The 21,679-nt window shown below is 41.8% G+C and overlaps 1 protein-coding gene across 3 annotated transcripts; it reads left to right on the top strand.

Annotated features, from left to right (window-relative positions):
- Nucleotides 1-1,945: 1,945 nt before the first annotated feature.
- On the top strand, nt 1,946-16,790 carry LOC123506790 (histone acetyltransferase type B catalytic subunit-like). 3 transcript variants are annotated; one of them, XM_045259127.1, is made up of 11 exons: nt 2,000-2,031; nt 4,287-4,334; nt 8,950-9,024; nt 10,980-11,055; nt 11,845-11,968; nt 12,542-12,683; nt 12,778-12,937; nt 13,169-13,380; nt 14,157-14,308; nt 16,036-16,152; nt 16,468-16,790. In XM_045259127.1, exons 3-11 carry the CDS (start codon nt 8,952-8,954, stop codon nt 16,633-16,635), a joined length of 1,224 nt encoding a protein of 407 aa, XP_045115062.1. In that variant the 5' UTR covers nt 2,000-2,031; nt 4,287-4,334; nt 8,950-8,951; the 3' UTR covers nt 16,636-16,790. The 3 variants fall into 3 exon arrangements, with proteins under 3 accessions (XP_045115060.1, XP_045115061.1, XP_045115062.1); XM_045259125.1 differs by lacking the exon at nt 4,287-4,334 and having other exon boundaries at nt 1,946-2,031; XM_045259126.1 differs by lacking the exon at nt 4,287-4,334 and having other exon boundaries at nt 1,947-2,031; nt 12,781-12,937.
- Nucleotides 16,791-21,679: the final 4,889 nt, after the last annotated feature.

Below are 21,679 nucleotides of genomic sequence, written 5' to 3'. Positions count from 1 at the left end.
CCTAAAGGTTATCATTGATAATGGGAGTGGGAAGAGTCGGCAAGTCCTTGATCTAAGTCGCTCTCAACTCACATATTAAAAAACAAGCATTGATTGGCACCCATGCCTTTTCAGGAAATGAGTATGTATCTTCTTTTTTCCCTATATTTAACGAATATATTTGTCTGTGTTTCCCACAAAACCATGACTAGTTTGAATAGGATAGACAAATTTGTAAATATGTTGCAAAAGTTGGTGAAAGAAGTGCTTTCGAAACGGAAAATGAAAGTTTAATCCATTATCAGTGAAACTTTTATTTCTTCTTATTTTAGTTCTATGTAAGATTATCAGATGAAACATGACCCTTACGTACCATAACTTGATTAATATATGCACTAATTCATCAGGTCAAATGTAATAGCCGCTGTGCACTTCCTTCACTTGACTGTAATATAATGCGTACCAATTGTCATTCTTTGACCACTGATCTTTGAATTTATGTCATACGTCGAAATGATTATAACTGTATTTATTATATGCTAGTAGTTTATATATACGTATAAGAGAGTCATAAACACATTCAAGTTTATGTTTCAAAGTTAATTATGTAATAAAATTGTATATTTAGCCAATTGTTGCATATGTTGACCTTTGACCTTTAATATCTTAGAACCATCTTGGAAACTAATAAATCACCCATCAGATTCATAATCTACACAAAAAACTGGATTAGAAAAGTATGTTCAATGGCGATTTTCCCTATTTTATGAAATTGGCTAATTTTTACGTATGTTGACCTTTGACCCTTAATATCTCAGAAACGCCCCCGAACCTGGCTGATCACCTTCCAGATTCTTAATCTACACAAAACACTGGTCTAGAAAAATATAAGCAAATTTTGTCCCTCTTCCGGTGGTGATTCCCCCCTCCCACCACCTGACTACCAGTTGGATAAGTGCATCTTTCAAATGAGCATCCAAGGTTAACTCATGGGCACTAATTCTAGCCCGGCTAAGTCCATTTTTTACATGAAGCAAGCTCACTAAACTGCACGGTTTGAGTGAATTTCTTAATCAGTTTTGATTAAACGCACCTGACTGAAAATTCTCTCCACGGCAGCATTGGAATGTGGCAGAGTTAAGGTAGATCCAATGACTTTCATGAGATATGGGTATTTGGGCTGGCCATTCAATTTCTTTCTACTTAGATGTTCTTTCCAAAACTCCACAATGTCCACACTTAGCTTTCTCCATGCTAAATCTGCTTGATCACGGTCTCACATTTCCATCATGAAAGGGAAAGATTGTAATACCTTTCTCAGGCTACTGTATCTCAAGTTCAAGTCATTCTCGGGAAGAAGAAATGAGAGAACTTTAAGTTTTTGCGAGTGTTTCTAAGTGGCGGCCATCTGGGATTGTCCACACTCTCTACAGAGATATCGTATTGCAAGTGTGTAGTGTGATATTAGAAATATGGCAACGTTGTTTGTCAGGTTCTTCAATTACGTTAAAATTACCTTAAGAATACCTGAATTACCTCAGATTTACCTTAAAAATAGCCTTACCTCAAAATTACCTTAAAAGTGGTGAGATTACGCTAATCTGAGGTAAATGCCGCTAATTCCTCTGTATATAAACTGAATAGGTTGGTGACAAAATACATCCTTGCATAACTCCTCTCTCACTCTTCACCCAATCCGTCTTTATAAATCTTCTAGTCTGTATTTAGCTCTGGTGTCAACATACATGCTACGCACTATGTTGATTATTTTTTCACTCAACCCAATATATCCTATGTGTGTGTATGTGTGTGTGTGTGTGTGTGTGTGTGTTCCTCCTCCTCTTCTTGTAACCTTCAATACCTAGTATCACTTCTTAGCTCATTCGATCAATATTATCTCTTTTGATAAATAAGAAATGAACGAAATCTGGCCTTAAACTGCCCAAACAGAACCCAGGCCCCAGAAGCCCCCGTGTTGTCACCTTCAGGAACGGGAACACAAAACTACAACAAACACCAACAATTTTTCCCGCGCAAGGAACATCATGGCGGGTGAGTGTCGTCTTATTTTCAGCCTTTTTTCTCCTCGTTAGCGGGTGTCCAGGCCCAAGAGATAAACACAAATGCGAAATGACTACTTAAAAAAAACCTTGGCACGTTTCCATTGTAAATCTAACGTTGTAAATAACAAAGTACATAACCAGCGCAGACCCAAGCCAATAGAAAGGCACTGAAACTATTATTAAGGGAATTTCATTTATTATTTCGAGGTATTGATGATTTTCAAACCCTAATCGTAACGTATTCCTGTGTCAGACAAATGCCGGAATCTATGCTACCCTGAAATGATGAAGGAATGTTTTGCTATGATGTCAGGGACGGTGTTACGGATATTTAGCAGGGGCTGTCTATTCTCTAGGGGTCAGTGGCAAGGCAGGGCAGGCGCGGTGTGTTCCTTAGGGATCAGTGGCAGGGCAGAGGTGGTGTGTTCCTTAGGGGTCAGTGGCAGGGCAGGGGCGGTGTGTTCCTTAGGGATTAGTGGCAGGGCAGGGGTGGTGTGTTCCTTAGGGGTCAGTGGCAGGGCAGGGGCGGTGTGTTCCTTAGGGATCAGTGGCAGGGCAGGGGTGGTGTGTTCCTTAGGGGTCAGTGGCAGGGCAGGGGAGGTGTGTTCCTTAGGGATCAGTGGCAGGGCAGGGGCGGTGTGTTCCTTAGGGGTCAGTGGCAGGGCAGGGGCGGTGTGTTCCTTAGGGGTCAGTGGCAGGGCAGGGGCGGTGTGTTCCTAAGGGGTCAGTGGCAGGGCAGGCGTGGTGTGTTCCTTAGGGGTCAGTGGCAGGACAGGCGCGGTGTGTTCCTTAGGGATCAGTGGCAGGGCAGGGGCGGTGTGTTCCTTACGGATCAGTGGCAGGGCAGGGGCGGTGTGTTCCTTAGGGGTCAGTGGCAGGGCAGGGGCGGTGTGTTCCTTAGGGGTCAGTGGCAGGGCTGGGGCGGTGTGTTCCTTAGGGGTCAGTGGCAGGGCAGACGCAGTGTGTTCCTTAGGGATCAGTGGCAGGGCAGGGGTGGTGTGTTCCTTAGGGGTCAGTGGCAGGGCAGGCGGTGTGTTCCATAGGGATCAGTGGCAGGGCAGGGGCGGTGTGTTCCTTAGGGATCAGTGGCAGGACAGGCGCGGTGTGTTCCTTAGGGATCAGTGGCAGGACAGGGGCGGTGTGTTCCTTAGGGGTCAATGGCAGGGCAGGCACGGTGTGTTCCTTAGGGATCAGTGGCAGGGCAGGATCATTAAGTAAATTTTTAGTTACACCAACAACTCATTTCGGGATGAAATTATTTGTTTCTGGTAGATTTTGACCTGTTTTGAATTAATATGCACTTCATTTCCCTCACAAATCTGTAGTTTCTTTTTTTTTTTTGGTAAATCTTTAGAACAGCAACTCCTTACATATTCTTTTCTATTACCCCCTTCCCCCCCCCCACAAGCTTTGGGGCACGTGGGGAATCGGGGGTTTTGTGGGAGGAAGCCAAAAGAGGTGACATGGCGATCCAAAAAAATCTAAGGACAAAAACCTAGCCTAACCGGGGGGGCTGTCCCCCCCGGACCCCCCCCTACAACACTAACCTAACCCTAACATAAACCTAACCTAATGTAATCTAACCTAGCAGGGGGGGCTGTGCCTCCCCCGGACCCCCCACTCCAACACTAACCTAACCTAATGTAACCTAACCTAGCCGGGGGGGTCTGTGCCCTTCCGGACCCCCCCTGCAACACTAACCTAACCCTAACATAAATATAACCTACCGTATCCATGCTTTGGGGCAGTTTCCCTCCCCCCACACTGGTTCTCTTATAGCTTCACACAATATGCCCTACCTCTACCAGTACCCCTCCTCACAATACCTTAACGAAAGGATGAAGGTCCTGGCTGGTCCTCTTCTCGATTGTACACTGACTTGCATCGCAGGAGCGATGATTTCCCAGTAATCAGATTCACAACCTTTCCAACTAATGTCACTGGTGGCCATGGCTTAACTGCGCACACAGATCTCTGTGCACCTGTCTGCCCAGCTGTGCCCCGCCTACGAATACATATAGCAAATTCCCATTGGTGCAGCTTGTGGTGTTAAGAGGTGGTGGCACGTCATTGGACAAAAGAAGTATAGACACAATAAGAATCCTATTCAGCAGTTACCCACAAACCCAGGATGTGAACAAGAGACAGTCACTTCCTGTTACCCACAAACCCCAGATATATACAATAGACAATAGCAATGTTTACTATTTGGACTTAGTCTCCGAGTGACGTCTCTAATTTCAGTGAGGTAATGTGACATAACCGTGTGTGACCCCCAAACAACACCACAAGGTACGTGTTCTCCATTAACTACTCATCATTTTGTGTTGTTATTGCACGGATCAGAGAGAAGGTCCTGTTCTAAAGATTTACTTTTTTTTTTTTTTTTTTTCTCTCTCTCCACCCCGCCCTCCCCACATCTCATACAGAAACGAATTTGCTGTATAACGAAACTTTTTTTTTTTCTGGTACATTTTGATAAATTTTGAATGAATCTGCACTAACTTAACCTAACCTGACCAAGCTGACTTAACCTAGTTGAGGTGACACGCAACTTGTTCTTTAGGGTGAGTGGCAGGGAATGCTAGCTGCTTTGTACCGTCGGTCGCTATGTACCAGCTCATATGTACCACTACTTTGGCTTATATGTACCATTGGTGGGTTGCTCTGTACCGGCTCCTTTGTACCATTGCTTTGGCTTATATGTACCAAACAAGGTGGCTATGTACCAGATAACAAGTAGGAAGATAAAATACTTATTGTTAGAAAAATAAAAACACATGCTATAAAAGTAATGAAACTACATTAAAAGATAACACAAAAGCATAAACATATTAAAATCGCATACAATAATTAAAATTAGTCAACCAATAAAATTCAGCATACTGTACATTGACTTAATGCAGGCTTAGTCCTCAGTATGATCCAGCAGTTCAGCACACCGGTTTAGAGATTCTGATGTTTTTTTTTTTTTTTTTTTTTTTTTTACATTACAAGGGCACTGGCCAAGGGAAAACAAAGTGTTGGGGAAAAAAAAAAATCCCGCTGGTTGCCAGGCCCTGTGAAGAGGAAAGTAGGAGAAAGAGAAAAAACAAAAAAAATCTAAAAGGAGGGTCCAGTTAACGTAATAGGTGTCTTGACACTCCTCTTTTGAAAGAGTTTAAGTCATAGGCAGGTGGAAATACAGACACAGGTAGAGAGTTCCAGAGTTTACCAGTGTAGGGAATGAAGGAGTGAAGATACTGGTTAACTCTTGCATTAGGAAGATGGACAGAATAGGGATGAGAAGAAGTAGAGAGTCTTGTGCAGCGAGGCCGCAGGAGGGGAAGGCATGCAGTTAGCAAGTTCAGAAGAGCAGACAGCATGAAAACAGCGGTAGAAGACAGATAAAGATGCAACATTGCGGCGGTGACTTAAAGAATCAAGACAGTCAGTTAGAGGAGAAGAGTTGATAAGACGAAAAGCTTTAGATTCCACCTTGTTTAGTAAAGCTGTGTGTGGATCCCCAGACATGAGAGCCATACTCCATACACGGGCGGATAAGGCCCTGTACAGAGCAAGCAGCTGGGAGGGAGAGAAAATGGACGAAGACGCCACAGGACACCTAACTTCTTGGAAGCTGATTTAGCAAGAGTAGAGATGTGAAATTTCCAGTTTAGATTTTTAGTGAAGGATAGACCGAGTGTGTTTAATGTAGAGGAGAGGGAAGTTGAGTGTTATTGAAGAAGAGAGGATAGTTGTCTGGAAGGTTATGTCGAGTAGATAGTTGTAGAAATTGAGTTTTGAGGCATTGAACAAAACCAGGTTTTCTCTGCCCCAATCAGAAACAAGTGAAAGATCAGAAGTTAGGCGTCCTATAGCATCTCGCCTTGAGTCATTTAATTGTTGTTGGGTTGGGCGTCTGTTGAACGCTGTTGAATAATGCAAGGTGGTATCATCAGCATAGGAGTGGATAGGGCATTGAGTCAGATTTAGGAGATCATTGATGAATAATAGAAAGAGAGTGGGTGATAGGACAGAACCCTGTGGAACACCACTGTTGATAGTTTTAGGGAAGAACAGTGACCGTCTACTACAGCAGCAATAGAACGATCGGAAAGGAAACTGGAGATGAAGGTACAGAGAGAAGGATAGAATCCGTAGGAGGGTAGTTTAGAAATTAAAGATTTGTGCCAGACTCTATCGAAGGCTTTCGATATGTCAAGGCCGACAGCAAAGGTTTCACCGAAGTCCCTAAAGAGGATGACCAAGATTCAGTTAGGAAAGTAAGAAGATCACCAGTAGATCTGCCTTTACGGAAACCATACTGGCAATCAGAGAGAAGGTTGTGAGCTGATAGATGCCTCATTATCTTCCTATTAAGGATAGACTCAAAGGCTTTAGAAAGGCAGGAAATCAAAGCTATAGGGCGGTAGTTAGAAGGATTGGAGTGGTCACCTTTTTAGGGACAGGTTGAATGTGAGCAAACTTCCAGCAAGAAGGATAAATAGAAGTAGAGAGACACAGATGAAAGAGTTTGACCAGGCAGTGAGCGAGTTCGGAAGCACAGTTTTGAGAACAACAGGAGGGACTCCATCCGGACCGTAAGCCTTCCGAGAATCAAGGCCAGAGAGGGCCAGGAAAACGTCTTTATAAAGAATTTTAATTTTAGGGATGAAGTAGTCAGAGGGTGGAGGAGTAGGAGGAATATGCCCAGAATCATCCAAAGTTGAGTTGGTAGCAAAGGTTTGAGCGAAGAGTTCAGCTTTAGAAAAGAAGAGACAGCTGTAGAGCCATCTGGATGAAGTAAAGGAGGGAAAGACGAAGAAGTAAAGTTGTTAGAGATATTATTGGCTAGATGCCAGAAATCTCGAGAGGAGTTAGAATTGGAAAGACTTTGACATTTTCTATTGATGAAAGAGTTTTTAGTAAGTTGGAGAATAGATTTGGCATGATTACGGGCAGAAATATATAGGGCATGAGTTTCAGCAGTTGGATGGCTACGGAACCGTTTGTGAGCCGCCTCTCTATCATTGACAGCACGAGAACAAGCAGAGTTAAACCAAGGCTTTTTAGCTTTAGGGTTAGAGAAAGTATGAGGAATGTATAGCTCCATGCCAGAGATAATCACCTCTGTTATGCGCTCGGCACAAAGAGAAGGATCTCTGACATGAAAACAATAATCATCCCAAGGAAATCAGAATAGTACTGCCTTAGTTCCTCCCACTTAGCAGAGTTAAAATGCCAGAAGCACCTCCGCTTAGGCGGGTCCTGAGGCTGCACTGGAGTGATAGAACAGGTAACGGAAATTAGATTGTGGTCGGAGGAGCCCAACGGAGAGGAAAGTTTAACAGAGTAAGCAGAAGGGTTGGAGGTTAGGAAAAGATCAAGAATGTTGGGCGTGTCTCCAAGGCGGTCAGGAATACGGGTAGGGAACTGCACTAGCTGCTCTAGGTCATGAAGGATAGCAAAGTTGAAGGTTTGTTCACCAGGTTGGTCAGTGAAAGAAGATGAAAGCCAAAGCTGGTGGTGAACATTGAAATCCCTAAAATGGAGATCTCAGCAAAAGGAAAGTGAGATAAGATGTGCTCCACCTTGGAAGTCAAATAGTCAAAGAATTTTACATAGTCAGAGGAATTAGGTGAGAGGTATACAGCACAGATGAATTTAGTTAGAGAGTGACATTGAAGTCTTAGCCAGATGGTAGAAAATTCTGAAGATTCAAGATTGTGGGCACGAGAGCAAGTGGTGTCGTTACGCACGTATGCGCAACATCCAGCTTTGGATTGAAAATGAGGATAGAGCAAGTAGGAGGGAACAGAAAAGGGGCTGCTGTCAGTAGTCACAGACAACTGTGTTTCGGTTAGGAAGAGAAGATGAGGTTTAGTAGAGGAGAGGTGGTGTTCCACAGATTGAAAATTAGAACGAAGGCCACGAATGTTGCAGAAATTGATAGTGAAAGTATTAGATGAAGTGTCAAGACACCCAAGGTCGACAGCAGAGGGCAGTCCGACCTGGGGACATTTATGGTCCCCTCCCCAGAGGGGGACTCCGAGGCAGGGCGTGGTGAAGCCATTATTAAATTTTGATTTGAAGAGAGTGTAAAAGTGTAAGGTGTTGTAGTGTAGTGTAGGAAGTAGTAGAAGTTGTCTTTAGAGGGCAGGCTGCAGCTGCTCAATTGTATAAATGAGACCACAAAGGGAACCGGGAAGAGAGGACACGGGGAATCACTCAGTCTGCAGCACTGCCTACATCCCCGTAAGTACATCTCCTGGAGTATTCCACCGGGCGGATTTGTTCTCATATTTCATCCACAGGTCAAGGTTCATTTGCTTTTGGATAGCATGCTTCCATTAGTATCTATACATTTTCTTTTGTTTTACTAATTTTACAATCAGGAATTCTACTAGATTCATCATGTAGAATACTAATTAAGAGGTACATGTTTATAGAATTGGTTTTTGCTACCCTGTTAATTGCATGGTGCCAACCTTCTGCATCGTTATTAGTCCGAACAGGGTGCTTGTAAGAGCTCCAAGAATGTGGAGGATACATCTCATTCCTGATCCATTTTTTTCATAGTAGGTAATGAGATCTTGAAGTCAATGATCAGGAAGTGGCTGTCTAGTGATATTGAGAATAGCTAGCTCTATATGAGATGGAAGTAAGTTTGGCAGCACCATTATTTGCTGAATGAATAATTGTCTACATAGCAGGCATGGATGGTACATAGCAACCATGGATGGTACATACCAGCCGGTGGTACATAGCAGCCAATGGCACATAGAGGCCTGTTACGGTGGCAGGGCATGGTAGTGGCACGGCAGGTGCTTGGTATTAGGTCTTCGTGGGTGACTGGGAAGGGTAAGGGTAAGTGTGTGAGACAGTTCAGATGGAAATGATGGTGATGATATTTGTGTGTTGGCAGGGATGTCAGTGATAGCCAAGAACAGCCTGCAGTACTATGTGGTGGACAGCAATGAAGCCCTTGAGTTCAAACTGGGTAAGTTATTCTCACACACACACACACACACACACACACACACACACACACACACACACACACACACACACACACACACACACACACACACACACACACACACACACTATAGACCTGTGTCTCTAACAAGTGTGGTCGGTAAGATTTGTGAGAGGGTGATAAAGAAATATTGGATACGGTTCCTGGAGGATCATAAGTTATTATCGGATCATCAATTTGGCTTCAGGAAAGGGAGGTCATGTGTAACAAATCTACTGAGCTTTTATTCAAGAGTGGTTGACAAAATACAGGAGAGAGAGGGATGGATGGACTGTGTATATTTGGATTTAAAGAAAGCTTTTGACAAGGTACCTCACGAGACTGTTATGGAAAGTAGAGATTTATGGAGGACTGAAAGGAAAAGTGTTAAAGTGGATGGAAAACTACTTGAGATGGAGGGAGATGAGAACGGTAATAAGGGATGCAAGGTCGGACTGGTTGGTGGTGGAGAGTGGAGTCCCACAAGGCTCAGTGCTGGCACCAATACTTTTCCTGGTATATATTAATGACATGCCAGAGGGAGTAAACAGTTATATTAATTTGTTTGCGGATGATGCGAAGTTGTGTAGGTGTGTGAAGAGTGAAGAAGATTGTGAAATTTTACAGGCAGACCTGGATAAGATTTGGGAGTGGAGCAAGAGGTGGCAAATGGAATTTAATCTGAGCAAAAGTCATGTGATGGAGATGGGAAAGAGTGGAAGACGGCCAAGAGGGTCATATAAGATGGGTGAAGAAGTAGTGTTGAAAAAGGTGGAAAAGGAAAAGGATTTGGGAGTGATAATACAAGACCATGGGCAGTTTGAGGCTCATATTGATAAGATGTTTGGAGAAACGTATAATTTGATAAGAAATATTGGATTAGCCTTTCATTATATGGATAAAGATATGATGAAGAAATTAATTAGTACGGTAATTAGACCAAGATTGGAATATGCTGGAGTGGTTTGGTCCCCTTAAGGAAGTTGGAGAGATTGCAGAGATGGCAACAAAAATGGTTCCGGAATTGGCAGAAATTACCTATGAGGAGAGATTAAAAGAAATGAATTTGCCTACCTTGGAACAAAGAAGAGAAAGGAGATTTAATACAGGTTTATAAACTGTTGAATGGACTGGATGAAGTGGATAATGAGCAAATGATGTTGAGAGAGGAAAACTTAAGTAGAACTACAAGATCGCATAGTAAAAAGATAGCCAAGGGAATATGCTTGAAGGATGTGAAAAAATATAGTTTCCCACAAAGATGTGTGGAGGTGTGGAATGGTTTGAGTGAGGAGGTGGTGTCAGCAAGGAGTGTGCATAGTTTTAAAGGAAAGTTGGATGTGTGTAGATATGGAGACGGGGCCACACGAGTATGATACCCAGGCCCTGTAAAATTACAACTAGGTGAATACACACACACACACACACACACACACACACACACACACTCCTGTAGTCTTGCTGCATAAGACTTTCTTCTTTCTCCAGCTCTCAAATGTGAGTGTTAACCAGTGTTTCCAATGATTCATCTCTTCTTGTGCTTGACTCCTGAACTCCCTGCTTGCTTCAGTATTTCATCATTCCTATAACATGGAACTTGCAAGAGGGAGGTTTCAAAGCAGTTATCTTCTCTTATTTATTTAGTTATTGATTGATTGATTGATTGATTGATTTTTTATTTATTTTTTTTTTCTTTTCTGTTTGGCATTTCTTCGCAGCTGACACTCAAGTGGGCCTTTTTTTCATTACAACTTTGGTTTTGTTACATGAAAATTATTGTATCTGTTATTACTAAGTTTTCATGTTGTATTATTACTATTAGCTGTTTAATACTTAGGTATCATATTGAGCCTGTTGGTCCAAGAGTTAAACTTGAAGACAGTTTGGCCCAGACACCCTTCACCTTCAGTTTGTTGTAAACCTTTGTGGTGTTTCAGTGCGGAAACCTGATGATTTGGAGAATGAAGACACCACCTTCAAGCCAGATATGTCCCACCAGGTGTTTGGAGACAGGTGAGCCTCGGGTCAGGTCAGAACATTGGCTTGTTTGTTGACAGCTGTGTTCTGTCATAACTACCATGTTCATGTACTGTTCATTGTCTTCTTCAATTCCTGAGGAAGAGGTTTGCTGTGTGTTCGAGTCTCTGACACTTGTTTGTGTCCTTATCTGTGTGACTGCCTTTTTTTTTTTTTTTTTTTTTTTTTTTTCTGCAATGCCATCCCTTTATCTCACATATCTATTATTCATAGCTTCTTGCCCCAGCACAACAGTAATTGCTAAAATTTCCCAACACCAGTACAAGAAAAATATAACAATGGCTAATTATTTTTTTTAGTTTTTACCCAAAGCAACTGTCCTGTTCAACCTCTTAGCTTGTCCTCTGAAAAGAATGATATTTACAATGATAGTGATCTATATACAGTAGGTGCAGTCAATCTAGATATATTACAAGAAGCAGCTTTAGAATGTGCATCTCTAGAGAAGTATGGGAGCATTTATTGAATCCTCAGACCATTGTGAGAATCATGATTCTTTGAACTTACCCTTGGAAGACAGACATTAAAGTGCATCCATGTAATGTGGAACTCCCTGCCTGCTTCTGCTTTTCAAACTTCCTATGACTTGACTTCATTTAAGAGAGGTTTCAAGATATTTATCCCCTCTCGGACCTGCAAGGGGACTGCCAACAAGTGTTTTTTTTGTTTATTATTATTATTTTTTTTATTTATATATTTTGCCCTTGGCCAGTTTTCCCCTCTTACATAAAAAGATAAAAAGTAATGCCTTGTTGTTTATTGCAGTGAGCAGATCTTCGGATACAGTGGATTACACATCAAGCTGTACTACTCTGCAGCTCGTCTCACTACCTACCTCACCCACACCTACACTGACAAGGTCCACCCAGAGAAGTTTGAGGGAATCAAGGTTAGTCCACACACACACACACACACACACACACACACACACACACACACACACACACACACATATTCCTCTCTGTTGTAAGCTCACCACCAGTCAACAAGTAGGAGTGTTTGATGCAGGGATTTCCTAGTTTACTTGTTTTTCTAAGTCCAAATGAGAGGAATCAGATTTTCTCAGGAGTCAAGTAATCTGTATCAGTCAACAGGAAGATGATTAAAGTATAAAAACAAGAGAAATTTATCTGAAAATCATGTAGTTTACTCAAGAAAGTCATTCATTTAAGGAAATATTAAACAGAGGGGAAGATGTCATTTGAAATACAACACACCAAGGACCATATTCTGAAATATTTGTGCTTCTATCTCCATTATTTGCAAAATGATCTAGTTGAGTGACGTGGGTTTTTACAGCTGTTTTTATAGTTTTCTTAACAGATTAACAAGATTTCTACACAATTAAACAATAGAAACATTCTTGATGACTCAGCTAATCATTCATGTGGCCTTTGACGATAGTCATGGTAAGAGAGCAAGGAGTTCCTCTGTATAGGATTAAAAATGCTTGACCTTCCAGCCTGATGAGGTGATCAAACCAGTTGCTGAGAAGATCCCACCTGGTTACATCACCAACCTGGATGACTTCCTGGCCGCCTTACAGAAGGACGCCTCCTTTGTACCTTTTGGAGACTTGGAGAGGAGATTCACTGCCAGGACGGGTGAGGAACAGTGCGCAGTGTTTGGTAATGGAGTAGTTTAATGTATTGGTGTAATATTTCGTGTGTTACACGTGTGTGTGTGTGTGTGTGTCAGCAGAGGAGGGCAAGGAGCGTACCTTTGAGGTGTACCGCTGCAGTGTCTCCACGCCCGGTTTCCTGCCCTACCATGAGAACTTCCAGACCTTCATCCTGTGGTACATTGATGCTGCTTCATACATTGACGTGGACGATGACAAGTGGAGGTTCTTTGTCACGTAAGTTACCCATTTTGTCACATCAAAAGGTATTTGCCCCTGTCTTTGAGGATCAGGTTGTCAAGTAAGCCACCTCCATTCCATTCACTGCCTGGAAAGGGAACTGGCAAAGATATAGTAGATATGATATGAGTTACAAGCTAAATTCTCAGTATCAGAAATCAGTAATCAGGATTTAACTTTGATGTTAGACTTGAGGAAGGAATAGTTATAGTGTTCCTCACCTCACAGTTATGAGAAGTACGAGGTGGATGGGCGGCAGCAGTATGCTTTCACTGGCTACACAACTGTATATGAGTACTATGCCTACCCTGCCAATGTGAGGCCACGAATATCCCAGATGCTGGTGTTGCCTCCCTTCCAACGGATGGGACTTGGAGCCGAGATGTTGAACACCATATACTCCAACTACCAGAGTGACTCCAGGGTGCTGGACATCACAGGTGACCAATCTCTCAATGGCCTGGCCTGCCTCCTTTCCCTCACAGGCTCAGTAATCAGGGTGGAAGATGTAGATGAAGTGGGGGTCTGTTGCACATCTTCTAGTGGTGTAGGGGATGTATCATTGGTAACATGCATGCACATTACCTTTTTTTTTTTTATCACATATTGCTATTTCCCAAACACAGTTCTTTGCATTAAGTTACCCTTTCCAGAAAAGCAAACAGAATTGTAATTGGGTAATAATTGTAAGAGGAGATGCAATTTGAATATATAGATAATTTTGAGATGTGGAAAACTATGACTAAATTTTCATGCTTTCCATTAAGAAGTTTTTCTTTTAACTTTAAATTCTGTGAGATACACTAGCATCTCTGTGGTCATCCATTTTTCCCTCAGTCATTATAAAGTTCTTGGCAAATAGATGGGGTTTGTTGCAGGGAGTGCCACATGTAGGCATGATGGTTTCTTGCAGCTTTCCTTGTTTGTTTGTGTATGTTTGAGTGCTGTGGAAAATGCATCCAAAATTGTGACAGTTTTGCTTCACAACTTTGATCACTTATTTGCAGTAGTGTGTGTGTGTGTGTGTGTGTGTGTGTGTGTGTGTGTGTGTGTGTGTGTGTAGGGGTAAGGAAGGATATTAGGGACTGTTAGTGACTGGCTAATACATTCAAAACAAGGTAAGTGTCACAGTTTACTTGATAAAAGAAATGTGGAACTAATGACATTTTATTTTCTATATCAGAAAAGTGCCTTTGAAACTGTGATATCATTGCAGTGGAGGATCCATCAGAAAACTTTGCTCGCTTGAGGGACTTTGTGGATGCCAAGAACTGCCTCACCCTGGACAGCTTCAGCAAGACCAAACTGACTGAGGGATTTTGTGAAGCCATGGTGACAGAAGCAAGAAAGAAACTTAAACTAAACAAGGTACAGTAATAAGAACAGGATAGGGGGTGTCAAAGCTGTTCATAGAGCGAAAATTCATTAAGCGGACGTAATTTTCCCATAGGAAATAATGGAAATAGGGGGGATGCGTTCTGGGCTGGTCCCCAAACATATCACATGGGTAAAAAAAAAAAGAATTATATATACGTTTAGCAGCATATTGGGCCATCGGTGTACCACTACTTTTATGATGTCATATGAGTCATTGGAAGTTAGAGGAGCTACTTACAAATTCTCTCACATTTTCGCATCTATGTTCACAAAACATTTCTATTAGCTTTTTACAAACCTTGCCCCCAAGAAAGGATTGTTTTGTAATGCATAAAGTGAAATCTTACATGGAATACCAAAAAAATAAAGCAGAGATGAGATGAGCCACAGACAGAGCTGCTTCTTCTTCTTCTTGTGACCCTTTTAGCCTGGGTGTTGTCTTTCCCCATGATATTTGTTTCCACTCCTCTATTGCCCATTAGTAATTCACTATCATTCAGTGCCACGGAGTCAAGGTTATCCTCATGGCATGAGCGTATATGAATACTAAGATATGATATCCATTATAGCAGGCAATAGAGGAGTGGAAACAAATATCATGGGGAAAGACAACACAGGCTAAAAGGGTCACAAGAAGAAAAAGAAGCGGCCGAGTCGCCGAGAGCCCCCAACTTCGTCTGTGGCTCATCTCATCTCTGCTTTATTTTTTTGGTGTTCCCTGTAAGATTTCACTTTATGCATTACAAAACAATCCTTTCTTGGGGGCAAGGTTTGTAAAAAGCTAATAGACAGTAACACCACCTCCAGAGGTGGTGTTCCCAGCAACCTCAGAGCAACCTGAAAGCAACCATGTCACTGTCCATCCAGGCGTTCATGGATGCCATTTCGCTGCAAGAGGTTGCTCTGATGTTAAAGAATCTTGGATCCAGCTCCAGGAGCCAGCCAATTACAACGAAACTACCACGTTCGGTCCTTCACCCGGCAAATTCAAATCCATAAAATTTGCTAAAACGGATGTGGTTGTACATTATGTGGATTTTTGGTCTAACTTTATGTAGTACATTAAACCGGGAATTCGTTAAACGAACGTTCGTTAAGCTGAGTATTACTGTATATACTTCCTCCACTCCTTTGACTGTTTCCCAAGAATGAGGGACTGGCACTGTGTATGATTCTCCTCCAGTTGTTTCTATCTGTGCCACTCATCCCTTGCAATTCTGTAGCTTTACTCTTTGTCTTTCCCTCAACTGATCTTCTCCTTGGTTCCAGGTCTTCTCTTCTTATTGTGTCACTAAACCGTGTAGTTTTATTTTGTCTCATCACTTCCATAATGCATTCCATTCCTACTCTCCTACTCACCTCTTCTGAACAAGGTGTGCCATCCCAAATGACAATTTTCAGTTACTGATAATTTTTTTATTTCCTCTTAGTTCTCAAGCTCCGATATTTTGTAAGAGTGAAATCCTCATAGTGTCGTATATGTAGACATAACTTTGCCTTTGGTTTAGTGTGTGAATAGTTCATGGAATCTTTATTTATTCAACCTTTACCACCATTTGTTATTGTCTTCTACCTTCCTATCAGTGGTTGATGATGAAGGTGACAGGAGTGGCTGTCTCTCACTTTTTCTCCTCTGACAATTTTACCAAATCTTAGAATATTTGCCTGCAGTTTGTCAGGTAACAATTAACACATCCCTTTCTTCCTTCCTCCCTCAGCGCCAGGTAAGGAAAATCTATGAAATTTTGCGTCTGCACTTCACCAACCGAGCTGACGAGAAAGCTTACCGGCAATACCGACTGGAGGTGAAGAACAGACTCAATGTGCAGTACAAGGTGAGTGTGGGTGCTGATGTTAGTGGTGGGGGTGGCGGTGAAGGATTGAGAAGACTTGCAGAGGGAGTTATTTTGTGGACACTTTAGAAGGCATGGAGAGATTGATTAGATTGCATTATAGAAATAGAAGCTGAAAAGACCTTGAAATGTGAAGAATTTTGGTAATAATAATGGTGTAGGAATGTTGGATGTTTTTTGATAGTGCGGGAGGAATGAAAAGTGAATTAAGGAATGGATGGTGGTAATGATGTAACTGGCGGTGATGTGAAGAGATGAATGTAAATTAATCACAATATTTGTGGTCATTGCATACAGAAAGAAGATAGAGACATGGAGAAGCTGAAAAAGATCTTGAAACCTGAAGAATTCACTGCCACCATGAGCATTACAAGCCGGGAGCAGCGCCTGGAGAGCTTGGAGCGACAGTACTCTGAGCTGGAGGAACATTACCTCAAAGTCCTGGAGAGACTGGCCCTCTCCTGACCCCCTCTTGTTTCTCCTTATCATCCACCTCTGACTGCTTAAATTTTTCCCTTTCCACTCTGTTGTTTGGCTTAGCTCTGTTCCTCTCTGTATTGAAGTTAGAGAATGGTAATTTTGTAAAATTGTGTCATCTGAAATTAAATGTTTTGTATACATTGTGATATTTGAGTGTTTCCCTTACTAATTGAAGGTGTGTGTGTGTGTGTGTTTATCTAGTTCTGTTTTACAGGAAAAGAGCTTTGCTTGTGCTGTCCTGTCTCCATATCTAGAAGCATCCAGCTTAGCAGTGTGTGTGTGTGTGTGTGTGTATTTACTTGCTTATATTGTATAGGGTTCAAGCAGGGCTCATAGTGTCCTGTCTTCACGTCAACATTTATCCGATATTCTTTTTAAAGTTATGCACATTATGTGCTGTAACAATTTCATCACTCAATGCATTCCACTTTTCCACCGTTCAATGTGGAAAATACCAGTATCTTTCACACACTGCCTCATCCTAATCTTCTCTACATGTTCTCTTGTCCTTCTAGCTTCTGTCACCAGTACCAGGTCTTCCTTTTCAATCTTTTCAATGCCATTTACTATTTTATACATTGTTATTAGGTCTTCTTGTTCTCTTTTACCTTTCTTCCATATATTAGGTCTTAGTTCTGGCACCATCTTTGTACCTATCTTCTGTATCCGTTTTAATCTTGTATCTTTTTCAAGCTTAGTGACCACACCACTGCTGCATATTCCAACTTTGGATGTATCATGCTCATAACGATTTTTTTCATCATATCTTTGTCTATGTATTTAAATGCCACTCTAATATTAGTCAACATTTTATATGATAATCCAATTACAGGGGATCCTCGCAATTCAATGGGGTTAGGGCAATTTTTCATCGGTCAAATCATCGTTTATTCGAATCGTGAAGCAATTTTTCCCATAGGATACTTAAGAATTAGGGGGGGGGGATTGGGACCAACCTCCAGCCTAAATCCCCTAGAATATCACTATAACCTCTAAAAAACACTATCTTAGACTAAATCAGTACTATTAAAGGCTTCATTTGTTTCTAACTTTTTTTTATTAAACACATTAGGGTGCTGTACAGTACATTTATGAAAATAAAACCATTTGCATGATGCATCAGCCTCGCGGTACTTGTCCCTGTTCTTCCAAATTGTTGATACTGTTGATCTAGGGACACCCATTTGCGTTGCAACGACACTGAGCTATACCTGCCTCACACTCGAATAAGCTCAAGCTATTCTTTGAAAGGCAGGAAGTTGCTTCTTTGGGCTGGGGCTGGAGGTGGCTTTGCGCAGCATGGTTGAAGCGGCGTGGAGGCAGGAGGTGTAACAGTGGAGTGTGGCCTGCCTGGACGCTGGCTGGGGCAAGAGTGACACTGGTGAAGCAACGCACAGGATAGCGTCACTTACGCCTGGTGGGGTAGCAGCGAATTTGACCAGGTGGGTGGCACACGAGATATGAATGTCAAATTGGCGAGTCAGTCGATCGAACCTTGAGGATTAACTGATTAACTGAGTTCGAATTGGCGATAATTCGAACTATAAACATTTCCAGATCTTTTTCCTCTTTAGTCTTCATTATTTGTTCCTCTCCCATCAAATACAATTAACTCGATTTATGTGATAGATGCGTTTCAAGAGGCCTCGCGTATATCAAAATTCGCGTAAAACAAACATGTAATTCTCATAAGAAACAATAGATAATAGGGGGATGCGGGATGTAGTCCAAAAAAAATCGTAGAAAATACTCTTTATTTGGCTAAATTAAATTTTTTTATTTACTAGTATATTTAAAGTAAAGAAAAGCAAGAAATAATAAGGGAAAACAACAAAACAGTACGTAAATAAAACACTCACTGCGTCACTGTCTTCACCACTCACACCACAGTCAGTCACCATCTTCCTCTGAGCTTTACCACTTTATCAAAAATCCACTTATCAAGAATAACCCCACATGCAGAAGATGAAGAACGTTTTGGGGCCATCTTGATGAATTATAGGCAGATTGAAGAGATTCCGTCTGTACTCAGTGCTGGCAGTCTGCACATGAGGCACAAGAAGAGCGGGAGTTGGATCCAAGATTCTTAACAACGTGAACGTCAGAGCAAGCTCCTGCCGCGAAATGGCATCCATGAACGCTTCGAGGGACGGTAACGAGGTTGCTCTCAGGCTGCTGGTAACACCACCTCTCCAGCTGGATCCAAGAAACTTTAACAACGTCAGAGCAGCCTCCTGCCGCAAAATGGCATCCATGAACGCTTGGAGGGACGGTAGCGAGGTTGCTATCAGGTTGCTTTTAGGTTGCTGGGAACACCACCTTTCGAGGTGGTTACTGTCTTATATATGCATTTATGTTCACAAAACAACATTTCTATTAGCTTTTTACAAACCTTGACCCCAAGAAAGGCTTGTTTTGCAATGCATAAAGTGAAATTTTATATGGAATACCAAAAAATAAAGCAGAGGTGAGATAGGCCACAGATGAAGCGGAGACTCGCGACGACTCGGCTTCTTCTTCTTCTTGTGACCCTTTTAGCTTGTATGTTGCTTTCACCACGATATTTGTTTCCACTCCTCTATTGCCTGCTATAATGGATATCATATCTTAGTATTCATATACGCTCATGCCATGAGGATCACCTTGACTCCGTGGCATTGAGTGAATTACTAATGATGATTGGTGATAGTGAATTACTAATGAAATACCGCTTCCTTCGGCATGATTTACTTGCTTTGGAACTTCATCGGGCAGTGTTGAACTCAGTGACTCAGTGGGGCATGCAATTTTCATTCATACCGAGATTTTGCTTCACTTATTGACTATATTATGTACACCAAAGCAAACCATTGTTACATAAATGGATGGGTTTTCAACGCTGCCAATACCAACCCATTCTAATTAACCCTCCCTAATCTTAACGCGCCTCCATTTGACAGCAATGTAAAACAAAAATAAAACATTTCAGCAGTTATATCAAGAAATAGAATAATACCCATGCAAAACATACATTATGTTTGAAAAGGTGAAGAAAAAAAAATTTACTCAAATTAAGTAATGTCAAAACATTAGATAAATTCCACGTGCAATTTGGTCAAGATGAAACAATAAACAAACAGCTCACTGTGTTTACTCCCATATATAAACAAATATTCAAATAATATATATCTCTTTTTGTCTTGATTTTGGTTTACCGCCTGCCTGAAGTCACACCCCGATACTACACCTCCCCCACCAGTGTTAAAGCCTCAATGTCGGAGTATCCTTGTGTCCATAGCCGTGATGAAAGTACTGTCACTTATGTAACTCTTAATAACATTTCCATAATTAACCAGGTAAATATGGAATGTTTTGCTGCTGCTTTATTCTTACCAATGTAACCAAATATAATTTCTAATTAAGTAAAAATTTGACGCTATGAAGCAGCCAGCTGCTGTTTGTCACAAGCACTGGTTATTTGATAAGTGGTAACAAATGCACCGTAGTCATACACGTCACCGCGCACAGCGGTCAGAGTAGAGACCAGCAGGGATCTAGACGTCCGTCACGGTCGGCGACCAATTTACAAATGACTTTTTTTTTTTCTACTAAGAGCTTCCCATACATATATTTTAGTAAATTTCGACTGCCAGAGACGTACACTTCCTCAAAATAGGTATATATGATATACTAAACTATACTAAGTTGTTGGGAAAATGGTTTTGCCATTGGAATTGTACTGGATGAGGAAGTCCTCTCCCTGCAGGCTCGGCGTGCGTTCTGCCTTCGTGCGGTTCCCATTTCGTCATGATGGGACACTTCTTCATGCCACACCGCCGCAACAATATAATATATTCTTCTTTATATTTAACTTTTCAAGGTGGCTATGCTCCCTTTTAATGACATCGCGTAGCCTTGTGCTTCGCCTAGGACATAACCTTGTATGTACTGTATAGTCTTTATAATGCATCTCAGGTAACCCCCCTAAATTTTTGTACTCGTGCAGCGATCAGCAACCATATATTTTCATATTATTATTTATATTGATTACCTAGTTATTCATTATCTAATATGATTTTTTTTATTTTTTTACGTAGGGAAGGGCCAGCCAAGGGCAAAAATTAGAAAGTTAAAAAAGGCCTACTTGAGTACTGTCTCTCTAAAAAGTGCAAAAAGTGCCAAAACCGTCAGCCAGAATTAAGGGAGCAAATGCCTCGATACCACCTTCTTAAAAGAAGACAATTTTAGGAATTCGGAAATACAGATGCAGGGAGGGAGTTCCAGAGTTTATCAGTGAAAGGGATGAATGACTGAGAGTACTGGTTAACTCTTGCATTAGAGAGTTGGACAGAATAGAGATGAGAGGAAGAAGAGAGCCTTGTGCAGCGAGGCCACAGGAGAAGGGGAGGCATGCAGTTAGCAAGATCAGATGAACAGTTACCATGAAAATAGCAATAAACGATAGGAAGGGATGCAACATTTCGGCGGTGAGAAAGAGGCTGAAGACAATTAGTGAGAGGAGGGAGTTGATGAGACGAAGAGGTTTCGATTCCACTCTATCAAGCAAAGCTGTGTGACTGAAACCCCCAAAAAAAAAACATGCGAAGAGTACTCCATACAGGGAGTAAGCAGTTGGAGGGACGAGGAAAACTGTCGGAGACGCCTCAGAACACCTAACTTCATAGAAGCTGTTTTAGCAAGAGATGAGATGTGAAGTTTCCAGTTAAGATTATGAGCAAAGGACAGACCGAGGATATTCATTGTGGAAGAGGGAGACATGCAGTTGAGTGTAATTGAAGAAGAGGGGATAGTTGTCTGGAAGGTTGTGTCAAGTTGATAGATGGAGGAATTGAGTTTTTGAGGCATTGAAAACTACTAGATTTTTTCTGCCCCAACCGGAAATCTTAGAAAGATCGGAAGTCAGGCGTTCCGTGGCGTCCCCGCGTGATCTGTTGACTTCCTGATGGGTTGGACGTCTCTGAAAGAACGTGGAAAGATGTAGGGTGGTATCATCAGCGTAGGAGTGGATAGGGCAAGAAGTTTGCTTAAG

Source organism: Portunus trituberculatus, chromosome 20, assembly GCF_017591435.1.
Source record: "Portunus trituberculatus isolate SZX2019 chromosome 20, ASM1759143v1, whole genome shotgun sequence".
Taxonomy (NCBI): Eukaryota; Metazoa; Arthropoda; class Malacostraca; order Decapoda; family Portunidae; genus Portunus; species Portunus trituberculatus.
The sequence above is the reverse complement of the archived record's forward strand: the minus strand, read 5'-3'. Positions and strand labels throughout refer to the sequence as shown.